We start from the raw sequence: 12,334 nt of genomic DNA, 5'->3' as shown, positions 1-12,334 counted from the left end.
AATGTACAATTTAGCCTCTGGATCCCTTATCATCTTTGTTGCTCTTCTCTGCACTCTTTCTCAGTGTCTTTTTTGTATTGTGGTGAGCAGTACTGGACACAGTATTCCAAGTGTGGTCTTAAAGCAGTATAAAGCAGTGCTAACATTCCACATGATTTTGATTCTATTATACCTCTATTGATATAGCCCAGGACTACATTGACTTTTTTGGCAGCTGCAGCACAAGGCTGGATGAATTGCTGAATTACATGCTTCTTAGCCTTGCTGATTAAGGTTTCTGCTTTAAGGGATATGAATTGAGAAAAATGAGCCAGGATTTTGACAAATAAAACCATATTTCTTTTATTTAAATATTTACAACAATAGTTTAGAAATGTCATGAACGAAAGATGGCCTCTTTAAAGAGTTAATGTGCAAGAGGCTGTGGATGGTTTATAACTCGTCTTCCAATCACAACAGCTGACCAACTTGGGAAGAAGAAAAATGAATAAAAACAGATTTATAAGGATAAATAAGAGAAATGGAATGAGTTTTAATCAGCTTTTAAGAAAACAGAAGTTCTTCATATAACCCAAATTGCTACCTTCAAGGTTATTCAGCAGGGGTTAAAAAGAAAATCAAGATGGTGGTTGTGCCTGAATGATCAAAGCCTTTTTTACATGTGTTGCAGGTGTAACACACATAAAAAAGGAGTGAGGTTTGACTGTGTGATCGCAGCAGCCATCTCAACTTCTTTGGGGCACCTCATGCTGTGGAACATCTCCCCACCCAACCTGGCTTGCAAATGAAAGATATTTAAGATTGTTGTTGTTGTTGTCATTTAAGATTAGTCCACAACTATTAGGGGCAAATAAAACTGCCTTTATTTTTTTTTGAAATGAGAGTTTTGCCACAATCCAATTACTTTTGCTACATAATCTTTATTTGTGTGTGTGTGTGTATGTGTTGTGTGAATATCAAGACCATTGACTGCCTTGCATTTCTCTCAGCAACAGGACAGAAGCAGTTTGTTCCTGCTGGATGGATATATATATACACATACATAATGCCTTCCCCTCAATCTTAAATAATTCCCAGAAAATCTTAATCCACAATCTTTCCACTTTTCTCTGTTTCTGCAATCTCTACTTCCATCCTCTCCTTCTACCAACTTCAATGCTTTTTCTTTCTTTCTTTCGACCCACACTCTTTCCCACTGGCCAGAGGTATCTTTTCCTTTCCACAGATCATGGTCACCTTTCTGTAAACGGGCCCTCCACCCCCTGAATTCCTGCCTTTGGAATTCTAGGTCCCAACATCTCTGGATGGATGGACTGCCTGCAAATTAAGCTAACAGTAACCTGGAAATAGTAATGTGTGGAAAGTGAACTCCTTCGGGTGAGGAGCAACACAAATGCTCAGGCAATCTCTGCTGAATAGCTGAGGGCACCAAGGCATGCTGTTGGAGGAAGAAAAGCATGGGGCTCAAAGGAGGGGACTCCTTCTGATGCCAAGAGTATTGTGAGAAACGTGCTTCCTGTTTAATGAAGAACCACATTTCTTTGGAAGTAGTGCAGGAGAAGGGCAACAGAAGTCAATGAATGGTGTTTGAAAGGACTCATGAACTTCTGCTAACCTGGCATCTCCTGGGACACATGAGCAGATCTTCCAGTGTGGAAAATAGTCAGTTGTCCACTGCCTCAATTTTACTTGTCCAACATACCTCTTACCTTGTCACATACTCACACACTTGTCCAATATGTCACACTAGGGGGTCAAAAAGGTCAAGATGGTGGCCACAATGTGTGGTGAAAGCCCACCTTGCTTTTCCTCACAACAGGGCTTTGTTTGCATAGTCATGATTAACAGCTTGACTTTTTTGACCCCATTCCCGTAGCTATCCCAGTCTACATTGTGCAAAACTAAAACATTCTCAGTTTTAACAGTGTGATAAAGACTTCCATCTACATCTTCATTGCTGAATGACAACAACCCAGAATCTCAAAAATCCCACTGTGTCAACTGCTGACAACTGCACTTTTCTTCTGCCTTCATAAGGTTGTAGGAGAAGCAAAGATGCCTTACACCCCAAGGCAGGAAGAACAATTTCACATAACTCTTCAACAGGATGGGGAAGTTTGATAAGACTGCCAGAATGCATGGTGGGGAAACTGCCATTCTTTGCAAATGAAAGAAGAGTTTCCTGACATTTTTCTTACCCCCATCTTTGGTGGAGTTTGAGATTTTCCACACTTGGGCTGCATCTGGAGTCTGCCTTTCTTCATCTCAAGAGTTCATGCCAGGCTTTGCCAATGCTAGAACAGCAGACATAAGTCACACACACACAGGTATGTGCATGCACACACAGATCCAGGGACAAGGCTGAAACTTCAAGCAAAGGCAGAGGATGAAAACATAAACTGGGAAGAAGAAAAAGATTGGAATAGCAGCTAAAACTTTTGGATTTCCAAGTGATGCATCATGTTAGGTAGATGACTATGGCCTAATTGGTTGGGTTGGCAATATATATAAACTATGATTGTATTGTTGTAATAGAAACTGTATTGTATCACTTTAAATGTGTGATGATTGGCCAACGCTGTTTTTCCAATGGCCATAAGAGGGAGCTAGAGACATAGCTTCTTTCTCTGTGTTATTCTCTCTGTTACATTTGCTGTTACTTGCTGATTATTGTGGTTTGTGGGTTTGTTACTGTTTGCTGAACCTGAAGAATTGTGTTTTGACTTACAGACTGGTAAGAAGACTCTGTATTGGATAATCTTTGGACTATTGTTATTTGCTATCATCTCTTTACTCGTGTATGGCCTGGACTGATTTTTTTCAACTGTGCTATTGTATTATTCCACAAGTAAAACTTTTTTTACACACCTCAGTGTATCTGTGTGGTTGCTGCATAAACTTGACTACTCTTGGTAACCGCTTTTTCTATGCAAGCTCTCTTTAGCTCAAGAGGTACTCTGCACATCCTTATCACATTCAAAAAACAAACTATTGTTAATGAAGTATAACAGCTTTGTGGCATTTTTCAATGTGTTTTCAAAAATGCAAAACAAAATTGTGAAAACTTTAGAAGGGTAAAATTATTAGTTCATTATTAGGTTTGGTGTGACTTTTGAATCAAACTGAACAATTTTGTGTGTGTTTTTTTTTCCTTCTTCCTTCCTTCCTGCTCATCTCTCCATGATGTAAAGCTGGAAAATATTCAACTACTTCAGCTACAAGAAATACACTGGAAATTGTGCTAGACAAATGCTGCCTCAGATGAACATAATTCCTGTTCAGGAAAAAGACTAGCTTAGAAAAAAAGGTCCTGCTGTTTGAAGGTCCTGCATGTGGGCCAGCTGAGGCAGCTGTGAGATTCTTCCCATCCCTTATTTTACAGAAGACCTTCATGCTCCCTCCCTCCTGCCAGGTGTGGGCCCTTAAACGAAGGTCTCCTCTGCAAACATTAAACTGTTGTGCTCCTCAGTTGGGACACTGGGGCAGGACTGACTTCTAAGCCACTCAACTTTGCTCCGGATCAGTTCCTTCTCCACCATTTCTGTTCCTGATTGGGCAAAGTCTTTGGGATTGTCCTGGCTGAAGTATTCCCGGACTGTGTGGCAAATGGAAGCTGGGAGAAAGAAGTGGAAAGTGCCATTGCTCTCCTGGCTGAGCTTCCCTTCTGGATGTGTCGGCAGCTGCCCTGGGTCTTCTGCCAGAGGAGCCCCTTGCAAAATCTTCTCCTGTGATGACTGCCCCACAGATCCTTGGTGGTACCTCCTTGAAACAGAATGGAGTACCAAAGGAGTGTTTTGTCCATAAAAGACTGTCTGGGGTATGTGAACTTGTACAGTTTGTAGGCTCTTGGAAGTGGCTTCACTGCTACTATGTTTTCCATCCAAGCTGGTACCCTTCTTGCTCATAGTTGCAATTGCTTCCTCTGGCACCACTGGGGAATCATTTGGACTTCGCTCTTTGGCGGACATGTACACTGTTATCTTGGTGCGCTTCCAACTCTCTTGACTGTGAAGAGCAGATTCTGCACATTTGACCTCTAAATGCTTTGCAGATTTCTCCCTCTGTACATACTGGTTCACTGGAGCAGAGCCTTCAGGAAAATGGTGCCTGTGGTTAGGGTCTTCAGAACCGTGTCTTCCAAGAACCAGAGAGGGCATCTCAGTGAACTGAGACTCCTTCTGGTTTTTGTCCAAGCTGCCCTCATTTCCTAGATTCCCAGTCACATTAAGGGGCATGAAAACCTGCCCTGCACCTCTGCTGTGGTTTTTCTCTTTATCCTCCACTTGCCTATCAGTGCAAGAGTCCATATTGCTAGGGCCTAAGGGCAAAGGAGGAGTAAAGGGTTTGTGCCATTCTTTCAAAGACCTCTTAGGTATTTTGGGGGACAAAGCATGGAGCCTGGTGGAAGTACCAAACATGAATGGCAGGGTCGAGACATCCATGGGGCTGAAGGCAGAGGACTCAGAGCAGTAGGAGAATGCACTGTCTAGGGAGCTTAATGAGGAAGCTGAGGGAGAAGTGGTGATGGAAGACAGGCTGGAGAAGCTGGACCAGTTGGACAAGTTTGTCTGCTGAGTGCTGATCTTTTTTGCCATGTTGCTGCACAGAGGTGATTTGCAGAAGCTTTGCCTTGCTCTGCTCAGCCCAGGGCTCAAACCTTCATCAATAAGCTTCTGACTCTCCAGCTGCAACTGCTTGAGCCTATGGATGTAATCACCATGGGTATGCATGATGGTGGCATCACAACTGGATTGCCGGGCCACTGGCTCATGGTCCTGGGCAGGAAACTGAGAACTCAGGCAAACACTGGGCTCTGAGGAGCATCGGTTCCTTGCAGGGCTGAGTGAACTAATGGATCCAAGAGAGCAGAAGGAAGTTTCTTCTTCGAGGCGGTCATAACTGTCAGTACTTGCATTCTTCCTGGCTTTATTCTGGTAACAAGCTGTGATTTCACTGAACAAATCCCAGTCTTCTTGTTCCTCACTGAGAATCAGCCCTCCAGATGGGCTGAACAGGCCATCATCTCCTTCAAGCCCATAATGTTGTTGGGCTCTTTCTTGGTAAATGGTTGCATATTCCATCTCATCTGAGGAATCGTTGTGCTGAACTGCAGAGGGAAGAAAGAATATTGAAGGACAGAAGATAGAACCTATGGGAGCATTTGTTGCCTAAGCCTGAAAAATGCCCCTCCCCCACCACCCCAATTATCTTTGACATTGTGTGGAGAGTAAATTACTAAGAAGCGCATTTCTAGAAATTTATTTTAAAAGGAGTTTTCACAGGTAGGATGGCCTAAAAACATTTCCAATGGTGTGACTGCATCTTGTTCAGAAGCAGATACAAATTCAGCAATAAAAGATGCAACCCTGTCAGAAAGTGGCCATTTCCTCTTGGGTCCTTTTCTTGTCCTGGTCCTTGCAGAGTTACGGCCAGATGAGGAGGCCTTTAATGATATGATAATCTGATTTAATAAATCTTTCCCCCTGTTTCTGATTGGTTGATGCTTAATAAGAACAATTTCTGAGTCATCTCTTGATGGATTTAGAGTGCTGCTTATGGATATGCCTGATTTTAATTTTGAATACTATTTTTAGGGTCGGCCATCTGCAGTTTCTCTTCAACTAAAAAGCTTTTGATGAGGGTATGTAATAAGGAAGAACCAGGTTCTGAGAATCTGAGACATTTGAAAGACTCTTGTTTGGAGTTGTCCTTCTCTCTCTCTCTCTCTCTCTCTCTCTCTCTCTCTCTCTCTCTCTCTCTCTCTCTCTCTGTCTGTCTGTGTGTGTGTGTGGCAAATGTCAAGATGATAGCTGCAAGCTCATGGTTGAAGCCCCACCCTCTTTCCACATGTACTGAATATGCAGTGCACATGAAAAGAGGACAACGTTGCAATCATGCAGTTGTAGTGCCTTTCTTGATTTTTTTAAAATTCCCTCTGCAGTTGGCCCTGTCCTTGCTAATGCTGTTAAATGTGGCCCACATCTTTGTATCCCTGGAAAAGATAAAATAAATTAATACTCTAGCAACAATCTTACCTAGTAAGTCATCCACACTTTGGGACTTTTTCTTTTCTGGCCTTTGGAACAGGGAAGCAATGTCCCCTCCAAAAATTTCAGCGGAGTTTTCAATTAGGAATTGCACCAACATGGCCACCTACCAAAAGGAACAGTCCCAGGTCAGAATGGGAGAAACAGCCTTGGGTGTCATACTGGGAGCCCTGAAGAAGACAAAGGCCCGAGTTGCATAGCAGGCTAAGCCAGGATGTTTGGTCAATTTTTGCTTCTCTAACAATCCATGTTTATGCAGGTTGAATGTAAATGGGAAGCAGGACATAACAGAATAACAGACTTGGAGGGGAACTTGGAGGTCTTCTAGTCCAACCCACTGCTCAAGTATCAAGGCTAGACTGACTCCAGGCTTGCCCAGACTGCTGAGATCCAGATGAGCTGAACTCCCACTCCCTTTATTTCCAGCCGTTCCCACTGATGGCCAGGGGGGTCTGAAGTATGTGGGGGGGGGCGCAGAGCCCAGCCTGCCTGGGCTGCAGGTTGGGGAAGTCAGGTTTTCATCATGTGATTTTTCTATCTCGGGCTGTGTGGCAAAGAGCCAAAGCACATTGTCAGCTCTGAGATACACTGAAGTTGTTTAAATGCAGAGTGGCCTTCAATAAGCAGAGCTATGGATGAGGGAAGACATATTAGCAGAGAGGAAAAGCTGTTGTCCTTTGGGATTGAGTGACTCTTGGGAAGAGCAGATTTGGGAAAAGATGAGATCACCCCAAGAGAGGTCACCTTCTTGGTTGACTTGCTCTCCTCCTCAGGTCCAGTGGGACTGGGAAGCCACAGCATATTCGGGGCGATGCAAAGAGCCAGGTTGAAGGCATTCATCTGATTCTCCACCGCATTCCGCTCAATATGGTGCAAGACCCCAAACAGGTGTCTGAGCAAAAGGAGATTGGCCTCCGGAAGTTGCTTCACTAAGCTGTCCAAAGAAAAGAGACCAAGGTGAACCCTCTGGAAATCATGGGTGCTCAGTGTGCAGATCCCCACAGGCACAGAGACTCCTCAAGTGAACTGCTTTAGTGGTGGGACTTCAGCAGAGGTCCTCCCCTGCCTGGAAGTCTTCAGCAGAAACTGGACTTCTGGGTGAGAATTCCAAGAACTGGATGCCAAGAGGAGAACTCAGGAAGGCCTATCCCTCCTGCTGGTGGAGAGTAAAAGCCACCACTCTGTGAACAAGAAGAGAGTTCCTACACAGTGGCAGGTTCTTTTCTCCCTTCAGCAACTGATTATCTGAACTGACTGATGTTTGCAGCCTCCATGTGGAAATGTGTCAAGAACATTGAGCTATAGAAAAGTGAAATGCACAGACTATGGGGAGGCCTCGTTAGGTTCATGACTTCACAGGGAAGTGGAATCTCTGGTTGCTGAACCCCAGCTCTTAGCAGCCCTGGCCAGCCTGAAGATGCTGAGGGACACTGAAGTCATCATTCAGAGGCATTGCCAGCTCACAGGCTGCCAAAGGTTATGCATGATATGGCCTCCCTGACCACCTTGCCCAAGCAGTGGAATACACATGCTCTGAACAACTCCATGCACGTGATGCCCTGAGCATGTGAAAGTGGTAACAACCCAGCTTCATACAGGAGTCCATTCCCCATGATATGTGGCTGATTTGGGCCTGAGGTCATGGGCGAAGCCAAAGATGATGAGAGAAAGTGCCACCCACCTCTGGATAGCTTCAATCTTGTGTGCTCCACTTTCCTTCTCCATGGCTTCCATCCATAGATTATGCATGTCTGAGGATAGAACACTGTCAGGTATGTTTCGCAGAAAGTCCTAAATTTAAATACACACATGCAGAGTAGTTTAGTCAGTCACACAATCAGCAAGTTAGCTTTGAGTTTTCTTTGAAAGCACTTTTATCGATTCAGCCCTCAGGAATCAGCCATTTGGCCTCAGGATTCTGAGGTCACAATCTGAGGGTGGCAAAAATGGTCTTGAGAGTCACATGTGGATGATGAGTTTCCATCTTCTTCCCATCTTCCATAAGGCAGTTTGGTACAGCCACCAAACAGGACTCCAACAGAGAGTTAAGACTGCAAAAAAAAACCAATTGCAACCAGACCTGTATATTGTGTGGGTCAGGAGGAGGGCTGAGAAAATATCTACAGACCCACCCCCCCACATCCTGGACATCAACTGTTTCAGCTTCTACTCTCAGGATGCTGCTAAAGGGCATTGCATGCCAAAACTGCTGGACACAGGGACAGTTTCTTCCCTCATGCTATCATTCTGCTGAATACCTAATTCTTACAATGCTGTCTAATGTCTATGTGTATTTACCCATGTAGCATTATTTATCCTTCTTATTACCTTCTTTACTGTTCCCTCTTATTGGTATTACTACTACTACTACTACTACTACTACTACTACTATTACTATTATTATTATTATTATTATTATTATTATTATTATTATTATTATTATTATTATTATTATTATTATTATTATTATTATTATTATTATTATTATTATTGAGCTTCTGCACTGGAGATAAATTTCTTGTGTGTTTAATCAGCTTTGGCCAAATAAAGTATTTGACAAAGGTATCTCTCCCTCCCCATATTAGAGCAGAAACTGATTTTTTGAAGAATGGAGCTCTCATACCTCTAATTGCTCTGCCCATCATCTTCTGCTTCGCCCTTCTTTGCTGAGAGAAAATAATCTTTTTTGAGCTGTGCAAACTCATCAGCTCATGTGCCAGGTGGGTACCAACAAGGCAGCTGTTGGACCACTGTTCGTTTCTGCTGCAGGCAGCATCTTTCACATGGCCTTGGTTCCTGGAAGGCTGAAGCACAAGACCCTTGGGCTACATTGGACTTGGTACATCCAAACTTTGCTGAAATTCTTTCCCTAGGAATTATGGAAACCAGCTTTCCATGAACTCTGAATTCTCACATGACGGCCCACTATGGTGGCCCACTTTACCGTAATGATTGCTGCTGCCACGAAGACAGATTCACCATCCACTTGGACATCATCCCCTGAGTTGAGCTTGTCTTTCAGCTCCTTGCAATTCTTGGCATTGGCGGAGCGCCTGAAAATGCCCCGAGTGGAAGGACCTTCGTGGTAGAGCAGATACAAAATGTCCTGCAGGTGATGAAGGCAAAGATCACACCATCACTGTAATATTTCTCAAAAAAATTGGGCTGTGCTGGTGGGGGAATTCTTAAAGTGGTTGAGATTGAGAAACTCTGCTCTAAGGTTTTATCTAAGAAATCCAGTTAATGAAAACAGGCAAAAGCAAGAGCCATTTGCTTTTTCCAGAGGGTGGGAAGTAGATTAGATGCAACTCTTAGCATCCCCTCCCCTGGAGTGTCTTTGGTTGAGCTTTGGTCTACACTCATGTGAATCTCAGGAGTGAAGCCCCGTCCATGCTTGGACTTCAGGGAGAACACTGGTCTCCCCACACCCCAGGATTAGAGTGCCAACGTGTTTCCCTCCACAGTGGCAAATGGATAAAACTGTATGCCATTAAAGAGACAGATGAACTTGGTTGTGTTGGAGTTTTCATAAAAATATAGGTAAAGGTACAGGTTCCCCCGCACATGTGTGCTTGTCGTTTCCGACTCTAGGGGCCGGTGCTCATCTCCATTTCAAAGCCGAAGAGCCAGCGCTTGTCCGAGGACGTCTCCGTTGTCATGTGGCCGGCATGACTAGATGCCAAAGGCACACAGAATGCTGTTACCTTCCCACTGTAGTGGTCCCTATTTTTCTACTTGCATTTTTATGTGCTTTCGAACTGCTAAGTTGGCAGAAGCTGGGATGAGTAACAGGTGCTCACTCTGTTATGCGGCACTCGGGATTCAACCCGCCAAACTGCCGACCTTCTGATCGACAAGCTCAGCGTCCTAACCCACTGAGCCACCACATCCCATAAAAACATACCCCCTTCAAATTCAAACTCTGATAGATAAGCCAAGAAGAACATCTCACCATGATGGGCTTGGGAAGAGTTCCTTCAGTACAGACTGATGTTAACGACAAGCCAAAGAGTTTTCGGGGGTTGTTTGGGGACTGAGAGGCAAGACTGCCCATTGGCGTGCTGACACTTCGCCGAAGAGCCCAGTCGATCAGAGACTTCTTGCGCTTGAAATGTTTCTGCAAAGGGGCTGAGAGCACAAAGGGACATGGGTGCAAGTGGTCAAATGGCCCTTGCATTTCAGGACAGGTCCTGGTCAAGAAGACCGGTGGTCACAAAGGAACAACTGAAAGCAATTAAAAGTGGCTCACAAAGAGCTGAATGATGGACTTCTTGCCTGATGAATGTGATGTATTACTGAATTTCTATCCTATTTATTATCCCATTTTCATCTCTGCTAGGTCAAGGCAGTGTACATGGGGATTACCTCTCATTTTCTATCTACAGTAACAACCCTGCCTGCTGGGTTGAACTGAGAAAGAGCAACTGTTCAAAATTCTCCAGAAATGTCCATCTCAGATTTTCTATAGTCCCAGCTAGCATCTTCACCACAGGAGTATCCTGCAGTCTTTTATTTAATTGGATTTCATTCCATCCACCTTCCCAAGCATGCTTTTTAATCAAGATAAGGATAACAAAGAACTCACAATCAGATTCCAAGCCTAAGCCAACCCTAGCAGGACAGTAAGGGGGTTGAACTTGATTGGAAAAATGTCCCTGAGCCAAGAAATCCTCAGATTTCCCTATACCTGATTCCTTGATGATCATTTTGTTGTGCCCTCCCTGCTCCACCCCACCCCAGAGAAAGAAATGGGGTTTGCTGATTTGGCACTAGAAGAGGAGGATAATTGGAGGCTCAGTGCTGAAGCACTTGGATGGCCTTCACAAACAACAATCAGAACCTCAATTTTCCCCAGGATTTGGCCTACTGGAGAAGACCTACTTCTGCTTAATAGGGCAGGGGTGGTGACATCTTCCTCAGCCTGATTAGAACACAGTCACAGTAAATATTAAGTCAGCCTGTGTGGCCAAAGACGCTCACAAGTTGCCAAACATGGCACTAATGGCCAGGCAGCCTCTGCAAAGTGTTGGGGCAGTCCAGCTCTCCAGATCTATGGGGCTGCTTGGATGGCTTTCCCAGGTTGTCCTTGAGGACACAGCCATGGCTTCCAGTGGAATGCTGGCAAAAGGAAGAGAATCTTGCACCCATGTTGAGAAAATGGCCTTAAAGTGACAGTGGGAGTGTGCTGAGCAAGGGTGTTTCACCCTGTGGCTCTGAATCTTTACATAGCCCTGGGCAACATTATAACAAGAGACCTCAAGCTTCCTCCCAGCAAGTGACATTGTCAGAAACCATATTGTTTAAGGGGGCTCTTTCTCTTTCTTCTATTATTCTGGGTTCTGCCATACATCTGGAAGGGAGGGGGGAAGATACTTGTTTCTTTCTATTGCTACAATGTAACTCTTTCGCTGTCTCTGAATACTTGTTCTTTGAACTGTCTCCCCTTGATCTCAGCTTGAAACGGGGTGGGAGAAAGGAATGCACCTCCAGCCATCTGGCTTATCTCCTGTTTCAGAAGGGGAGGTACGAAGACCCAACAAACATTGCTACAAGCCTGAGGCAGATGGCATTATCAGCTCTTTCCCACAATGCACTTAACACCTGGGGATTGGCCCATTTGAATTGACCGGATGAATTATTGGGGTGGGGTTTGCCTGGGACTCTTTTAACCTATTGATCTGAGCAGGAAATCCTCAGATCCTGTCTATTATGCCTGCTATCAGCTTCTCCTAATAAAAGTTCCTTTTGGAAGAAACTTCTTCCATGAGTTCTGCTTTCTTAGGATGAGGTTTTCAAGTGGACTCTGACATTTTACCTCTCCGCAACTGCACCGGAGCCTGGGGTTTGGGCTTCAGGATGAACTGGCACTGCCGGTCATTGGGCAGCTGGTCCAGCAGTGAAGTTTCATACTCATCAGGAAGCAGCACGCCATTGCCAGGGCCTTGCAACTGGTCCACGGAGCCTCGGAGGCAACTCATGATAATGCTGAAGGGATGCTCATGTCCTATGGCAACAACAGACTGGTTGCATCATGTACTGAAGACAAAGAGGCCTGGCGAAGTTTAAGTTTGGGAAATAAAAAGCAGCAAAGAATTGACCGACTGGGATTCTAGTCTATATGAATAAAGGAGGCTGAGCCTAGACATTACCCTCCTCCCCTATGTCCAGTGCCCAGGGGAAGGATATCTAACCGATCATCCCAGGAAGGCCCACTGCAGTCACTGGTCAAATCAAGTCGGAATAACCCTTGGTCCTCAGAGGTCTGATTTTATCATTGGCTTGACCCC

The 12,334-nt window shown here is 44.6% G+C and overlaps 1 protein-coding gene across 1 annotated transcript in view; it reads right to left on the bottom strand.

Moving 5' to 3' along the window:
- Positions 1-358: 358 nt before the first annotated feature.
- Positions 359-12,334, bottom strand: part of LOC308673132 (uncharacterized protein) — a gene marked incomplete at its 5' end in the record, with an annotated part of 30,544 nt that continues 18,568 nt past the window's right edge. Inside the window, 7 exons of the mRNA XM_081336570.1 lie at positions 359-5,107; positions 6,036-6,153; positions 6,792-6,981; positions 7,729-7,838; positions 8,992-9,153; positions 10,000-10,175; positions 11,863-12,051. Of these exons, the coding sequence (XP_081192696.1) occupies positions 3,423-5,107; positions 6,036-6,153; positions 6,792-6,981; positions 7,729-7,838; positions 8,992-9,153; positions 10,000-10,175; positions 11,863-12,051 (2,630 nt within the window). The 3' untranslated portion in view covers positions 359-3,422. The remainder of the gene's footprint in view (positions 5,108-6,035; positions 6,154-6,791; positions 6,982-7,728; positions 7,839-8,991; positions 9,154-9,999; positions 10,176-11,862; positions 12,052-12,334) is intronic.

The sequence above is a fragment of the Vipera berus genome (genome assembly GCF_964194415.1).
Source record: "Vipera berus genome assembly, chromosome: 11".
Classification (NCBI taxonomy): domain Eukaryota; kingdom Metazoa; phylum Chordata; class Lepidosauria; order Squamata; family Viperidae; genus Vipera; species Vipera berus.
The sequence above is the reverse complement of the archived record's forward strand: the minus strand, read 5'-3'. Positions and strand labels throughout refer to the sequence as shown.